The 16,958-nt window shown below is 46.2% G+C and overlaps 1 protein-coding gene across 1 annotated transcript in view; it reads left to right on the top strand.

The window, feature by feature from the left end:
- Positions 1 to 16,958, top strand: part of igsf3 (immunoglobulin superfamily, member 3) — an 86,448-nt gene that overhangs the window by 54,237 nt on the left and 15,253 nt on the right. The window contains exons 5-6 of the mRNA XM_084083600.1: positions 1,619 to 2,026; positions 6,373 to 6,792. Coding sequence (XP_083939726.1) covers positions 1,619 to 2,026; positions 6,373 to 6,792 — 828 coding nt within the window. The remainder of the gene's footprint in view (positions 1 to 1,618; positions 2,027 to 6,372; positions 6,793 to 16,958) is intronic.

Below are 16,958 nucleotides of genomic sequence, written 5' to 3'. Positions count from 1 at the left end.
GGGAGACTTTGTTTTTAATAAGACTTTAATGCCCCATAAAGGATTTTATGTTTTATTTTGTAAGATCTTTTTATGCAATTACAGCTTGATTTAGATAGGAGAGTATTGACGTTGCAACCATACGCACCATCCATTCACCCACCGGTGGGCCCTGCATAAAGGATATTTATGAGGTCTACAAAGGATAATAATCATATCAGTTATTCAAGGAGAGCTCTTAACAGAATGTAGAGATATAGGCCAGGGATTGTGTATGCACACAAACTCCTCTCGCTCTAGCTCTCCGTCTCTCTCACGCACACATTTTCAATTCTCAAAAAATGTCAAAATGTTTCTAAATATGTATATATTTTTACTTATAAAAATAACGGAAAAATAGCAGATATAAAATCTCACAAGCTTTGCAATGCGACATGTTGTGAGATTGTATATCTTCTAATTTCACTATTCTTCAATGAAGTATAGGGCTTTAATAGCAGACTAGACAGAGGTGACGAAAAAGGAAAGGCGGATGTAACCACTTCCCACAAATCAGTCGTGATGGATGAGAAAGAAAGAGAGAGAGACAGAGAGAGAGACACAGAACGAGAGACAGCACTGCACTTGAATGTCAAACAGACAGGAACAAAGGTAGAGGGAAAGTGTGAATGTAGCTGATAGAAGGAGAGAGGAACATTAAAAGAGAAGGAACAGGAGCTGTTTATTTTGTTGGGAGGGGGGCATACAAATGAAAGGAGAAGCAGTGTGAGCAGAAGGAATGGCTACATGAGAGCAACAAGACGTTATCCAGATTCCATCTTGGATGATTCATCTCTGAAACAGTCTATCCATCCATCTATGCATCTTTACTCTCGAGTACAGTATGTAGGGGGGAAAAAAGCTAAAGAATGCATTATATACTGTAGCTAACGGGGTGGAAACTGTGAAATTGTAAGGATGAGAAAAGGAGGGGGGCTGTGAATAACGGCTTTCCTTCCTTTCTTTTAAGTGTGAAGGAAGTATAAAGGAGTGGCTTTATTCCATATTCACAGAGAGCTCATGCTTATTAAGATGACTGGTGAGAGCTGAGAGAGGAAGCGGTGAAGCTTGGCCCTGGGGGGGATGACACAGGGGAGGACCCTTAGCCGCGTCCCCCTGAGATGCCACCGCCAGCCCTGGGGGGCTAAGAGGGCCTTTTTAGGTCCACCAGCACTCCCATGATGTGTGCAGAGTAGAGATGAGAAACGCAGCTATACAGTAACGTTAACACACAGGGGAGAGGGACAGGCGCTGAAGGCTTTTATCCTCCACAGCATCTGAGACGGGTGAGCCACACAAGCACTGTGATCTTAGACCGCTCTCTGCCCCCCACCCCAACCCAGCAATGGCCCGGTTACCATGCCAGTGTCAGACATTGGATCCAGCCCCATAAGCCCAAAGCCACCAGGGCCTTTTTGCTGGCACTCTGATATGCCCGAGGCCAGCTACAAGCCAGAAAACAGTATCACTGTTGGATAGAAGCTCTAACCTCTTCTCTTCTCTTCTCTTCTCTTCTCTTCTCTTCTCTTCTCTTCTCTTCTCTTCTCTTCTCTTCTCTTCTCTTCTCTTCTCTTCTCTTCTCTTCTCTTCTCTTCTACAGAGAGTAACATCACAGTGGTGATGTCCAGTAACTCCTCAGAGGTCCTCGAGGGCGACGTGGTGCAGTTGACCTGCTCCATCCTCTCCACCACCGGCCCGCTCTCTGTGTCTTGGCAGCGTACGGAAGAGCAGGCGACCGGGCCACCCACGGAGGTGGCCTCCGTGGATCGGGAGGGCACAGTGCTGCCCGGCCCGACCTACCAGGATCGCTACAGCTACGGGGAGATTCGGGTGGAGAAAGCGCGGACCGACAGCCACACCCTTTACCTGTATAACGCGCTGCCCGGGGACGCGGGGCTGTACCGCTGCACCGCCACAGAGTGGTTACAAAGCGGCACTGAACCAGAGCTCATCTGGGAGAAGATAGGGGAGAAATCGGCCTCCAAGACCATCACTGTCAAGTCTGTTGGTAGGTCCACGCGATCCGGGGTCAATCAAGACCTGTGCACCACACACACACACACACACACACACACACACACACACACACACACACACACACACACACACACACACACACACACACACACACACACACACACACACACACACACACCTTAAACCATTGGTTCTCAAAGTGGGGACCGGGGACCCCCAGGGGTGGAGTCCATTTGGTTCCATTTGTACACTCTCAGAGTTAAATTGACTTAGATTTTACAATATAAATTGCGGTCCAAGTGTAGCCCTAATGCATGTCAAACTGGGGGTCCTTGAAATTAAAATGGTTGAGAATCACTGCTAGAGCCGTAAAAAAATCTTCTCTTAAAAAAATCTTTTGAAATGGGGGTCCGCGGGATAATAAGTGTCAATTTGGGGGTCCTTGACATGAAAAAGTTTGAGAACCACTGCCTTAAACCACTTTGAACTTGGCGTACCTATTTGGGCCAAGTCATTATAGGCGAAAATGTTCCCACATGTTTCCGAAAGAAATAAAAAAATGTACAAGCTCACAATGCAACACATTGTGAGTTGTAGATCTGCTATTTTTATTATTCGTTGTATATCTTATAATAAATATTAGTGAGGACCAATGTATGAAAATGGGTGAAGTGGTCCTTTTAAGTGGTTAAGTTAGCGATGCACTTTGAATGACGGTTGTCTGTTTGTTGTTTGTCTGCACTTGAAACCAAGAAAACAAAGAGTAACTCGTGGCTTGTGATTTCCTAAAGACTGATTAATGGCCTAGACGGAGAGCATGCAGTTCCCCCACAGCAGAATACAACATGGTTTATTCATGCACTGCCCTGGGGACGGAGCTGTTATAATACAAAATAACACATTCACAGCCACACACACCACCTGCCACACTTCAAAAAGCCTGACAGAGAGAGAGAGAGAGCGCCAACTGCCGCACACAGGCCGACGTCCGCGCAAAGGTGCACATGGACGTGCACACACACAGAAGCACGCACGGAATACACGCACACACACCCCCCCCCCCCCCCCACACACACACACACACGCCAGGATTAGACGGAATTATTAGAATGGAAATGCTGTAGAAATGTGTTTCACAGTCTGTGGCTTTCCACTGTCAGTGCTGAGTTAAGCTGAACATCGCTGTGGTACAGGCTGAGGAACCCGCTGGAGCGGTGCAGTGAGGGGCTGGCAAGCCCAAGTACACAGGGCTCAACACACACACATACACACACACGCAGGTTTGCATTACTATACTTGTGAGTACATCATCATTTTAGGACGGTAATTTTATGAATGCCATTTAAAAATGTTTTTCCAATTTTTAACCTTTACCTTAAAGCCGGAAAAATAGCTGATCTACAACCTGACAACACAACGCGTTGCGAACTTGTAGATCTGCTATTTTCGGTGCGCGACACTAGAGTGCAACTAAGTATAAATAATGCAATAATTTCAACCCCAAACTCTAACCATAACCATGAAATGACTAATCCTAACCCCAACCCCATACTGAATCTTTTCCATTTTTTTTTATCGAATTCACCAAATACATTTTAACCATGAAACAGCAATTTCCCTTATGAGGACCGGGAAAACTGGTCCTCACAATGTCTATTTCTCAAATTCTGCCATACTTGTGGGGACAAGGACGCGCACACACTCACACAAGCGCATATTCTCACCATTAGAGCCAACGGATTAGCTCTCTGCAGAGGGACACATTGGTGCTGCTGCAGGAAAGAGATGTCAGCTCCTTAAGTAGCCATTTGTTAAGCTCAGGCAACAGTGGAGACATTAGTGTCCCCAACAGACGGTGCGGTAGGGGGTGCAAATTGGTGAAATAGAAGTGAGCACTTGAAGTCCACTTGTACCCTTAACCACTTAAGCCCTATACTTTGTCATATGACAAATAGTAACCAAAAAAAGATGATCTACAAGAGCTTGTCGATCTGCTATTTTTGCTATTTTTGATAGAGAATTCAAAAAATTGAAAGGTTTTAAACCATTTAGAAGATATGGCTACGGTTAATGTAGTTAAAGGATCTTCCTGACACATGTCGGGAACATGTCGATCAGAGGGTGTTGTAAATGTGCCACTGCAGGGCTGTTTGCAGTGGGGTTTTAGATTTCAGTTTTAAGCCCAGTCCACACCAATGATTCACAATGCGACAAGTTGCCACTGCAACCACTTGCAAAGGAATCCTCGAACTGCATCGATCTGAAACAGGCCATTTCAGACCGCTGCAACTGTTTTTTTGTCATGGTGTTTTTTATTAATTTATTTTTACTGATATTTTTCAATATATTTTGTGAGCAAAGAGAGGCAGCATGTACTGTGAGTTAGAGGTTGTCAAACTTTTCATGGACCCTCAAATGAATGTGTTTTGGCTGCAGACCCCCATCAAAAAATATTTCGTGCCAGTACAAAATTTACGTTGTGAGCTTGTAGATTGGCTATTTTCGAATAGCCAATGTGTGTAGGTTTAAAGTGGTTAAACAGATTTTTATGCTATATTAACTATTTTTGCTGGGGGGACCCCCTGCAACCTCCTCAATGACCCCTGGGGGTCCCCGGGCCCCACTTTTGAGAGCCACTACTGTAGATGGAAAGCAATGTTCTATGTTTCCTCCTTTCAGCTCCTTCCAATGTAACTATTCCTCTACCCAACCCCTCCCCTTCCTGTTGACTCGGCCTTAAGCCTTAAGGGGCGAGGGCTGTCCTCTGGGAGCCTTGTGTTTGTGTTACCAAGGTGAAGGTGCTCGTTAAGAGAGTCTTTTGGTTCTTGATAGCGGATTGGCTGGAGGGGCCCCTTGGGTGTTTGGTTTGGCAGGTCTCTGTGGGTAGAAAGTCCCTGCTGTCACAGCATGAACATTGGACACACAAACAGTGTGCAGGTGTGTACAGCAAATGACACACAAGCACGTTCACATGCATTCACTCTGAGACAAAGACTGAGCTTGGTGCGGGTGGGGTGGGTGAATCTGTGTGAAATCCCCTTTTCTGTCACTGAGGCAGGCAGATATGAGAGAGTGAGAGAGAAAGAGAAAAAGAAAGAGATGGATGGATGGGGGACAGTTGAGAGTTATTGTCTAATACAGAGTTATGGCCCACGGCCGTCGTCCCAGCAGTAGCCAACTCTCTGGACATAAAACCATCGATAACACACCCTGAAGGACACCGCGGACGACGGACTGTTAGAGAATGAGCGAGAAAGAGAGACGGGGAGGGAGGCAGAGAGAGACAAGAGGGAGAGTGTGTTGACAAGAGCATAATGGGAGGAAATCTGCAAAGTCTCAAGGAAATGAATTATCTGATGTGGTGAAAATCAGACATCATCAACTCCTCATCCCCCTTCGGCCTGAGTTATATTTACAGTCGAAGTATCCAATCTACAAGCTCACAACGCATCGCACTGTGACGTGTTGGGAGCTTGTATATCTGCTATTTTTGGTGAGGGACACCGGCACTCAAATACATACAAATCAGGCTTTGCCCTCCTCACTCTTTCGTTATCCGTCGCCTTGGTTTCTCTCTCTCTCTTTCTTTCTCTCTCTCTCTTTCTTTCTCTTTCTCTCTCTCTCTCTCATGGAGGCAGAAAAATGTCTCTTTCATCCAGTTATTGTAGGTGTATGTTAGCAGTAATATACAGAGCAGGGTGAAGTTGTTATCTTAATGAGGATAGTTTGAACTTGGCAAGAAGTGGGGGCGCATATCGAACATCAGTGCTTAGACGCAATCTCTCCCTTGTGTATTTCTCCATTGCATCGCCATTAGTTCTGATGCACACACTCATGGTCAATCGTGCACTCTCACTTAAGCACGTGCAGGCATGCATGATCAGACACACAGACTATCTCTAGCTAAATTACTATCTCTGGCCACCCTTGGGATAGAGGAGAAATCAATCTCACCAGCTTTTTCTCTGTCAGTAAGGACTCTGTAAGTATGGCCCAATGCACTCTGGGTAAATGCTGCCTGTATAAACGCCAGAAGAGGGCTTTGTCCTCTTTGGTAGCCATCCTAAATGGAAACGTACTACCTGGATTCCAGTAGTGACGTTCGGCTCCACTGAGTTATTTAGTTTTATTTTCTTAGCATTTTGTGGATGGACGCAAACCTAGACACGGACAGCCTCATGCTGTTCCAGCCAATCACCGCTACTCAATGATACTGATTGAAATACTGATTTGAAGGGTTCAGTAATAGCTTGTGGAAATCCCACTTATCTAATGCTCATTCTTTACCAATGTCCACCGCATCCTCCTTTAATGAGCTTCTCTTCTCTTGTCTTCTCTTGTCTTCTCTTGTCTTCTCTTCTCTTCCCATCCGTCTAGAGTCCTCCTTCGTGGTGTCGGCATCGTCTCGGACACCCAGCGTGACCTTCGGAGACTCCTTCGACCTACAGTGCCTGGTCAAGCCCCGGCACAGCCCCCGCGTCCCCGCCTCCGTCACCTGGCGGTTCATGCCGGCGGGCGCCGAGGGCGAGGGCCAGGGCGAGTTCAGGGACCTGGTGACGTTCACCCGCGAGGGCACGCTGCAGTGGGGCGAGCAGCTCCTGGGCCTGGGAACACGAACCACCGTGGACCGTTCCCACGCCAACACCAACTTCCGGCTGTCAGTGACGCGGGCGGGGCGCCGTGAGGCGGGCACCTACCAGTGCTCCGCCGTCCTGTGGAGAAGGAACTACAACAACAGCTGGAGCAGAGTGGCCAACCGCACATCCAACCTGCTGGGCATCAGCGTCCTACAGCCCGGTAGGAGGTCACACACACCCAGACATATTGGGCGCTGAAAAATGCCTAAACACAAGCTCGGACACATCCACATGCAGACTTACTGATTGTTATGTGTTTTTTTTAATGCATGCACACACTCACACTAGCATACACACACACACACATTGTTTTTATTGAATTTCTTTATTGATTTTTTTGTTTTGGGGGGGTTTTGTTTATTAAATGACCGTCCTAGGTTACAATAACACCATTGTATTGGCCTATAAACTGTTTTTCAGAAATAAACAAAGACAGTAGCATGTCCATCTTTTACATTATTTACCATTACCATTATCCTTGTGAATTTGTTCTTGTATAGCCAAGGCTACTAGCCTTGTACATTAGGCTAACATGACAATGCTAATGCAGAAGAGAATACATATTACACCCATACTTTAGGTATCCTCTAAAATGTAGTTACTATGGGCAGGGTTTTTTTATCCTCAAAAATTATTATTTGAATATTCGATTATTCTGACCCATCCCTCACACACACACACACACACACACACACACACACACACACACACACACACACACACACACACACACACACACACACACACACACACACACACACACACACACACACACACACACACACACACACTGTGGACTTCTACTTCTGTAGTTAAACCCTAACCTTAGAATCAGTTCTCCAGGCCCTAATTGGTCTTAGACTATGGGTGTGTGTGTGTGTGTGTGTGTTGGGGGGGGGGGGGGGGGGGGCAGGGGGGAGTCTCCTAATGGAGTGAATGGGTCTTTAATATCCCCCAGGAAGAGGAACCATTATTAAAGAAAAAGGTAGGAGGAGAGAGGAGACACAGAGAGGGAGAGACAAATCATGATAAAGAGAATGAGTGATCCGTCCTTGAACTTTTGTTTCCTCAGCAGAGACATTACACTGTCCACAGAGCTCCCACCAGCCTACACACACACACACATACACACACACACACACACACACACACACACACACACGCACACACGCACACGCACACGCACACACACACCTACTGTATTACTGCCTAAAGACTCAAACACACACACAAATCCTTATTAGTGGCTAAAGACGCATACACTTGCATGTACGCACGCACGTGCGCATGCACGCGCGCACACACGCACACGCACACGCACACATACACATACACACAATAGCACTAGCAGAGTTTAGCTCAGGCTGATAGTTCAACATGGCAACCTATTCGTTATGTAGACAAAATAATGTGTTCTCCTGCAGACACTCCTTGAGGTGATAAAAACCCCACAGTACAGCGGTGATAAAGGCCCTGGAGAGGAAAACACTGTAGCACTTGTTAGGCCTCCCTCTCATCCCACCTGGATGTGGTGTGTGGAAGAAATACTGTGATTTAAGTAAACAAATAGCAATACCGCAATATAAAAATACTCAGTTAAAAGTAAAAGGCCTCTATTCAAATTGTACTTGAGTAAAATAACAAAAGTATTGGCATCAATACATACTTAATATAAATGTGTGAAACTTAAAACAAAACAAACGTGTAGAAGTATAAAATAGGGCTTAAGTGGTTAATGCATGTTTTTTAATAACAATAGTAATACTAATCAAAATCTGTAAAGTAACTAGTAACTAAAGCTGTCCAATATTTGCCTTTGTTAAGAGTAGAAGTATAAAGTACTGAAAATTGGAAATACTCAAGTAAAGTAAAAGCATTTACAAATTGTACTGAAGTACATACAGTACTTGAGTAAATGTACTTACCACCACTGTTAATATTCCCAGGCAGTTAAAGCACTCTGGGCCCTATTTTAGCCAAGAGTGACTAAATCCACTATTTAGCATTGAGCAAGGGGGCGTTCCCGTGCAAAAGTTGCTATCTTCGGATACCAGCCTTATCCCTAAAACACCTGTGCTACCCGTTACATTATGCATACAGTAGGTGTGGTTTGGGCGTTACAATAATAAAACCAATCAACGTGCGAGATGCCATTGCCTTTAACACATTGAGTGCCAGGTACTAGAGGTACTATGCATCCAAATCGTCCTCAGAGTGCTAGCGTTTTTACCGTGTCTCTGCGATCTTTAGACGGCTGTAGAAGCCACAACGGGGACCCGGATGTAAACAAAAGATGTCCGGGCGATGGGGGAGGGTCCCGTATTTCGACTGGAACAATGACATTTCTACCGCGATCCGCCATTTTAGAGCGATCGCCCATCGAAAATGGCTGGTTTTCACCACCAAAAAATGATATGGAGAACTGCTTTTCTCAAGATTCGAATTAATGGGGCGGACTGACGTCCGTTTTTTTGGGATGACGTCACATCCGTCCATATCTTCTTACAGGGTCCTAGGATCATTCCTAAGTTGAGTTAGAGCGCCCTCTCTGATTTTTTTTTTGTTGAAAAGCGAAAATAGGGCTCTCTGTGTCAGATAAGTGAAGTGTGTGGGTGATGTGAGCGGTAGGTTGCAGCATGTAGTGGAGAAACAGAATCAGCCCGGACAGCACACTGTTGTCTATGGTTTACTGTGTGTGCAGGCTGAAAACCCACCTCTTCAGGAAACACTACCCTTCCTCTTTGCCTGGCCTACTTGTTGTTAACTAGTTGTACGAACTCTTGTTTTAGTTTTGTATTGTTTTATTGGATCTTGTTTAGTCGATACACTTATTTGTCTGAGCTCGTGCTCATTTGATTTTGCTATTTTGTCTCATCTGTTTAAGAAAGTAGGTAGCTGATATATTGCACTTTTACCTTAGCGCTAGGTATACTCTTGGTTGCTTGTTTTTTGCAGGAAATGCACTTAAGACTTCTGGTGATTAGTAGTTTTCGTTCCCTACCTATGTTGAATACACTTATTGTAAGTCGCTTTGGATGAAAGCGTCTGCTAAATGACTGTAATGTAATGTAATGTAATGTAATGAAGCTTTAGTACACATTCCAGGAAATGGAAAAAATAATCTCATGAACCCTGAATCTTGGTTCTTAAGAACCAAGAATGGATCCAATGTAGTTATTATTTAATAACAAGTTCTTGTTAATACTTTGGTTACATTGGTTAAATATTTATAAAACCCACAGACAGACTAAGCCACTTTAAACCTGGCGTCCCTATTTTGGGCATGTCGTGAAATTGGCACATATACAAGCTCAGCCCTGCAACTCCTTGTGGATCAGCTATATTCACTACTTTCGCAACACTGTCATACGATATTAGTTTATGAAAAAAACATTAAAAGATTACAATATGGAGATGCAAGGTTTCTGCTCGACAGTGACGATATGCTGTATAGTCTTGACATAGACGTGACCTGTATGTCTACCTGCAGAAGTAGTAGAGTGTGTGTTCATTGTGTGCGTTCATGCTCTAGACCTCTGACAGGGCTTTGATGTGGATAAGTAACAAGCTAGAGCCAAGATCAGTTGAATGACTCTGTTGATCAATACAGGCTGTCAAAGTGAGCCAGTGGAATTTAGTCACATATACAGCCTCCCTTTCCCACCTCCAAGCGGCCGCTATTGATCCAGACACATGAGCGCAAAGTGAGGTAAACAGACAACGCGCGTGACGTGCTCACACACACATGTACGCTACAGAACAGGGACAGTCTTTTGGTTGCTCGGCTAGCTGCGTAGCCTTTGCTGTGACCTTAAGCATTCAAACAAATCACCCGGCATACCCAGGCCCTTCAGGAGATATTTGGAAATCGACTTATCATCCTGAATGCTCATTTAGCTTCCTCAGTGTGGGCTTCACTTTGTTTACCCTTAGATAAGAAAGTCAGCGGCCAACACACAGAAACACGCACCCACACATGTGTACGTACACCGTTCTGCAGGCAGCATACATAAGGCGAGTCACGGGGGTGAAGCAACACTGATTCCTCTCCAAACACTTTTATTGCAGCCAGTAACTCCATGGCAAAGCGATCAGTTACCTCTGCAATGCAATCAGTAACTGTAGTGACGTGATCAGTTGCCGCGAGAAAGCCATCAGTAATGGTAACTACGCGATCATTCCGGGGCGCAAGTACACTATCTTGCAGGAGAATTTGATGAGCTGCAGGAGTGAGTAATCCCCTTCCAGTCCAATCCATTGGTTGCTGTAAGCTGACTGTCTCTGTTTTTCTCCGGCTCAGTGTTTTTCTCTTCCCGAGTTTCCAGTCCCAGAGTCACCCTTCATTTGAACCGCTGATTCATCTGTCAGAACGTAGGATGCCTCTCCGCCACTCTTCCCCGTCTTTGTTCCTCTCCCTCTCTATTTCTAAATGTTAGCTATTCTCGGCTAAACAAGCAGACACATTTGCATTTCCATCTCCTCAGTAGGAGAAAGGTGAGCGCGGGTAATGAGGTGTGAACGAACGCTGCATCTGACCAGATACATTATTGAGAGACTTTAAATCATGCTTCCGGAGGTGCCTGCTCATTATGTATGAGCCACCTCGCCAGCATTGTGTGTGTGTGTGCTTTGACTCAGTGTGTGTTTTGGAGCCTTGCATAAATGCTCCTGTGCCCCTGAATGCAATGAAAATACTATTTTACGACTAATACTAGCCAATCTACAAGCTCACAACGCGTCGCACTGCAATGCGTTGTGAGCTTGTAGATTGGCTATTTTAGTTGAACGACACCCACGCACAGCTAAGTATAACTCAGGCTTATGGCTTGTAAAGTGCCTCTGAGAGCCTTCATGTACATACCGTACATACACCATGTCGGGATCTAGCTCACCCCTGACATCCAGCACTACAACCGCACAGCTGAGTGCACTCTGTTGCATGTTGGTGGTCCATTACAGTAGAGTATAGCACCATGCTGTCAGTAGAGAGATGCGTGCGTCGTAATATGTGTAGGGTCAAATGCATAATCGCGTTCCACCCACGTTAGAACATGAGTCGAACTTCAAAGGAGGAGAGAGCTCCCTTCTTGAACCAATGTCTGGGAAAACTGGATCAACGGTGGCAAAATTAGGGTTTAGATAAAAGGCCACCCAAGATAGGAACAATCACCTGATCGGGTGTGCTGTTTTTTTTTGTATTACCGGCAGGGGTGTAGAAGTGCATAGATCGTAAGAATGGGATCCATCAAGTTGGAACGTTATTAAACTTATTGAAAATAAAATGTGCTGACAACATGAAGCTTGGTGTACGATACTGAGGGTAAATCAGTTCTGCCCAGTTGCATTTGTGAAATCACAGTATTAAAAAAAATAAGTCAATTGAGTTGCGGTGAAATTAGATATTTCATGATTCACTGAATTGCTTCCTAAACAAGCGTAATCAATGTGATGCCACTACCAGCATTGTCCCTGTAGCACAGCTCAGGCCCTAGTTCCTGTTCTAGTCTCCAATAGTGACACACTGCAGTCCCCTTGTCCCCAAGGCCACATTGGATGAGTTCACCAGTCTGCTGTACAGGGAGACACACACTGGTAGGTACACATGCAAATGCACGTAAATGAGCACGCGCACACACACACACATGCACACGCACACGCACACGCACACGCACACGCACACACACACACACACACATCGTTATTTTCTTGTTCATCGAGTGCAGCCTTGTTTGGTAGTTTGGCTCAATTAGCCCCCACAGGCTCTCTGCAGGAAAGATCCAGTAAGCACACGCACAATTCCACGCACGCACGCACACACACACACACATATTTATATATCAGGGGATTGCCTCCGAGAGCAAAAGTGCAATTATCTCATGGTAGAACAGAGTTCCATATTAACGTTTACTGTTTGAGATAAACACGCAGGTGTGCACCCCACACACACACACGTACGTACATGCGCGCGCACACACACACGTACTACACAACGCACGGCCGCACACAAAGTGGCAGGAATATTAGATCCCACCTGATTGTGTTCTCTTTGTCTCTTTCTGAAATGCAATAAAAACAAACACATGTTCAGAACTGCAAATCGCCAGGGAAACCTCAGTCTTCACCACAATCTAATATCAGCCGCTCATAACTCAAAAATACACACACACAGGCAATCTTCATCACTCTGACTCACACAGACACACACCCCTGCACACATACACGCACACATGTATCCCCCCCCCCCCCCACACACACACACACACACACACACACACACAAAAAAAACTAATTATGCCGATCTTCCCTAATGGAACTGGAGTTCAGATTAATGATGGTTTGGGGAATTCAATACATTTTCTCATCATCCGTGTGCACAGACACGCACTTTTGATTTGTGTGTGCGCATGCACGTGACTCGAGGAGCGGTATATTAAGAGTTGTCTGCGTTATTGGCTGAGCTGGAGCTGGGATGGAGATGATGGAAGGGACATGTCCTACTTCGAATCACGTCGTCCCCAACTCCACACCTACGCTCTGCTCACATGGCCCTGTCTTCTGTATCATATGATCAAAAAGAAAGAAACCACACCATGGACCGCCAATCAAACCCACACCGGGGGCACACGCCTACACTCTCCAATCCATCCTTGGTGGCATTCTGAGTGGTTATGGAATATAGTGTCTTTACTGTCGAAAAGCTCTCTCATTCTCTATGTCACCCTCCCATCCCCCCCTCGTTGTGGATGTGTGGAGTGTGGAGTGTTTGTGGGTAACTTCTAACTCAGGAGACGCCCCTATTCATCGTTCCTTCACTCTCCTGTTCGTTTGCACGTAACGGATACCTGCCTGGTGAAGGGCTACACAGTAAAATCCTCAATGTTTTTATGCACTCAGAGTTAAATGAACACTGGGAATTTGACAGAGTACCTCTTCTACGTTCTCTCTCTCTCCGTCTCCTCTGTCGTCCTCGGTCAACCTCGGTCGTCCTCTGTCGTCCTCTCTCTCTCTCTCTCTCTCTCTCTCTCTCTCTCTCTCTCTCTCTCTCTCTCTCTCTCTCTCTCTCTCTCTCTCTGGTACAGTTGGCATACCTGTTGGGTGTCTTCTCAGGTATTGGGGGCCTGTTGCAGGCACCAACAGATGGCTTTACCCATGCATGTTCCTCTCATGCCAGTGCAGTGCACACACCCACCGACCCATTATTGATGGCATTGGTGTCACAGCGGTGTCGGGAGGTCCCTGCTTATCGGGGCATGGACAGGAGCTGTCCGTCTTCATTAGGACCGAGTCAACCCCCTCATGTTCCCCTTCCTAAATCCCTCTCTGTCTTCGTCCATCTCCCTTCCTCTCTGTTTTTCTCTCGCGGTCTCTCTCTCTCTCTCTCTCTCACTGTCTTTCACAGTGTCTTTTTTTCCCCCCCGTCACCCTCGCTCTCAGTCTTTATTGCATGTTTCGCTCCACTCACGCCCACAGCCTCTCCTTCCTCACTTGCGATTTTTCAATATTTTATAATTCCCTGTTTCCCTCCTCCTCATAATTCCTTCCATTATGTTTCCCTCCTCCTCATAATTCCTTCCATTATGTTTACATTTCGTCTTCAAATAGCTTATTCTCCACTGTCAGTATTTCATGAATAATAAGGGCACGGCCGCAGTGCCTGTTAGCGCACAATACCGGCTTCATCGGGGCTGTTATTGGTTGCGACCGCGCTGTAAATCTTTGCGGTGCCCTGTTTTTCAGCTGCACCGGGAACGCCACCAGCTTGCACCACAGGCAATGCACCGTGCACCGCCTGCTTCTATGTCTGCTCCATGCTGGGAAACACACACACACACACACACACACACACACACACACACACACACACACACACACACACACACACACACACACACACACACACACACACACACACACAAAAAAGCACCCAGTTTGCATATTGCACACTCAAATCAAACACCTTTTTTGTTGGGTGTAACTACACACTCACATAGACATGGATGCACACGCACACACAACAGCTGATGAATGGCGATCCTTTGTCTGGGTCACTGGAATAGAAAATAATTTCATAAAAGCCTTCTGATTAATCACGGCTGATTCAGGCATTCAAGGTCAGGCTCTTCCCTACGTCTGAATACACCACACACACACACACACACACACACACACACACACACACACACACACACACACACACACACACACACACACACACACACACACACACACACACTTTGCTTTATTTCTGAACATACGCACACTTCTTCTGCCGTCAGGGCCAATCCAATCTAGGCCTCATCTGCTGGTTCTGCCCAATCTGTAGACACAATGAGATTTCCCTATGTTATGCCTCTCCATCTCTCTTAAGCACCTGTGCGCGCGTCTGTGTACGTGTGCACGCGCGTGCATGTCTGCTGTAATTGAAGTCATAACTCAGAGCTATCTACAGTGCCGCTGCTCCCCATGTAAATCAGTGTCTAATAGAAGAAGCAGTGAAGACGCACAATACTGTAGCCCCCTACACACACACACACACACACACACACACACACACACACACACACACACACACACACACACACACACACACACACACACACACACACACACACACACACACACATTTAGCATTCTGCAGCCTGCACTAGGCCCGCTAACAACTATACATCTGCTGTCCACTGTGGTTTAATGAGCATAATGTGTTTTATGTTTACTGGCAGACCCCTTCCTGAGCACACACACACACACACACACACACACACACATGGCTCAATTTTATATGCCTTTATTTCCCCCTCCCCTCCATGCTTCATGTGGGTCATTAATCTCTCAGAGTTCCCCTTCTCTGACCCCCCATCTTGTCCTCCTCCTCCGCCCTCCCCTGCACCCTGCTCCTTCATGCTTTTTCCCGTCAGGCCAAGCCTCGTCCGGCGATCTGTCTAGGGAGTTGGGCAGGAATGGAGAAAGTGCTGTGTGTGTGTGTGTGTGTGTGTGTGTGTGTGTGTGTGTGTGTGTGTGTGTGTGTGTGTGTGTGTGTGTGTGTGTGTGTGTGTGTGTGTGTGTGTGTGTGTGTGTGTGTGTGTGTGTGTGTGTGTGTGTGTGTGTGTGTGTGTGTGTGTGGGTTCAGGCGATCTGTGCAGTGCGCAGATCCCCGTAATTAGCCCAATCTTAATGATATTGAAAAGAGGGAGGGTGGGGGAGCGGTAATCTCCTCTTTGACACAATGGGATCAGAGACACATCGGCGTCATTAGCGTAGAAATTAGGACCTCATTATGGCGTCGGAGCAGCGGCTCTTCAGCCAGGGTGCAACCCCCCCACCCCCCCCCCCACCCCCCCTGGGACGGGGAAGAGAGGGGGCGAGGGAGGCAGGGAGTGGCAGCCCTCAACCAAAGTGAGCCGTTCAGAAGGGGGGATCAGGGCGTGTCTTGAGTCCTCAGCCCTGACATGCTCGGGGTCCAGGCTGTGGATTAGTCCAGGGCTGGGCTAATGCTAAAGGAGGAGAAGGCAGCCTTTTAACCCATTCAATCCGGGAACGCATCTCTGTTATTTTAAGATTTTTTGGGCTGAAAAATAGCTGATCTACAAGCTCATAGCACTTGCATAGAGCATTGAATATATATTAAAGCGATTACTTGTAAAATATATTTTTTTAAAGATTTGCACACATTTTCACGATTTCTTTTCAAAAATGGCAGATCTACAAGCTCATAGCACAGCACCGAGTGCCGCGCTATGAGCTTGTATATCTGCTATTTTTGAATAGCCAAAGAAATCTAAAGTGACACAGATGCGTTCCCGGATTGAATGGGTTAAGACCACATAAGCCCTCTGGAGTGGAGCTGGAGAGGCTCCCTGCTGTTTGTCAAATCCTCCCAGAAAGACACTCACTTCCTGTCTTCTGTATGTCTCTCATCTCTGTGTCTTTCCTCTGAGTTCTCTCTTTTTTCCCTCCCTCTCTTCCTCCCCAATTCTCTCTCTATTTCTTCTATTCTATTTCTCTGGCATTAGATCTTTTGGCCCAATGGAGAGGTTGTCGCCCCCGTTGGTCATTAAACAGATATTAGGCTATATATAAAAAGAACAAAATAGTTTAACCAGAGACCCACCGCTGTGACCTCTGGGGCGAGTTCTTCATTTAAGACTCATGAATATTCATGATCCCTCTGGGTGAGGTCACTGAATATTCATGTTTCGGTGGCGGGTGATTAGACAGGTCGTGATTGGCACAGGTTTAGATCCCGGTATCACAGCGAAGAGGAAAGTTGAGAGAGACGGAGAGAACAACAGAAGGGTGAAACGTGTGATTAGGTAGGAACAAAGGGAT

The sequence above is a fragment of the Gymnoscopelus microlampas genome (genome assembly GCF_963454915.1).
Source record: "Gymnoscopelus microlampas genome assembly, chromosome: 17".
NCBI lineage: Eukaryota > Metazoa > Chordata > Actinopteri > Myctophiformes > Myctophidae > Gymnoscopelus > Gymnoscopelus microlampas.
This window is presented reverse-complemented; position numbering and strand designations above follow the sequence as displayed.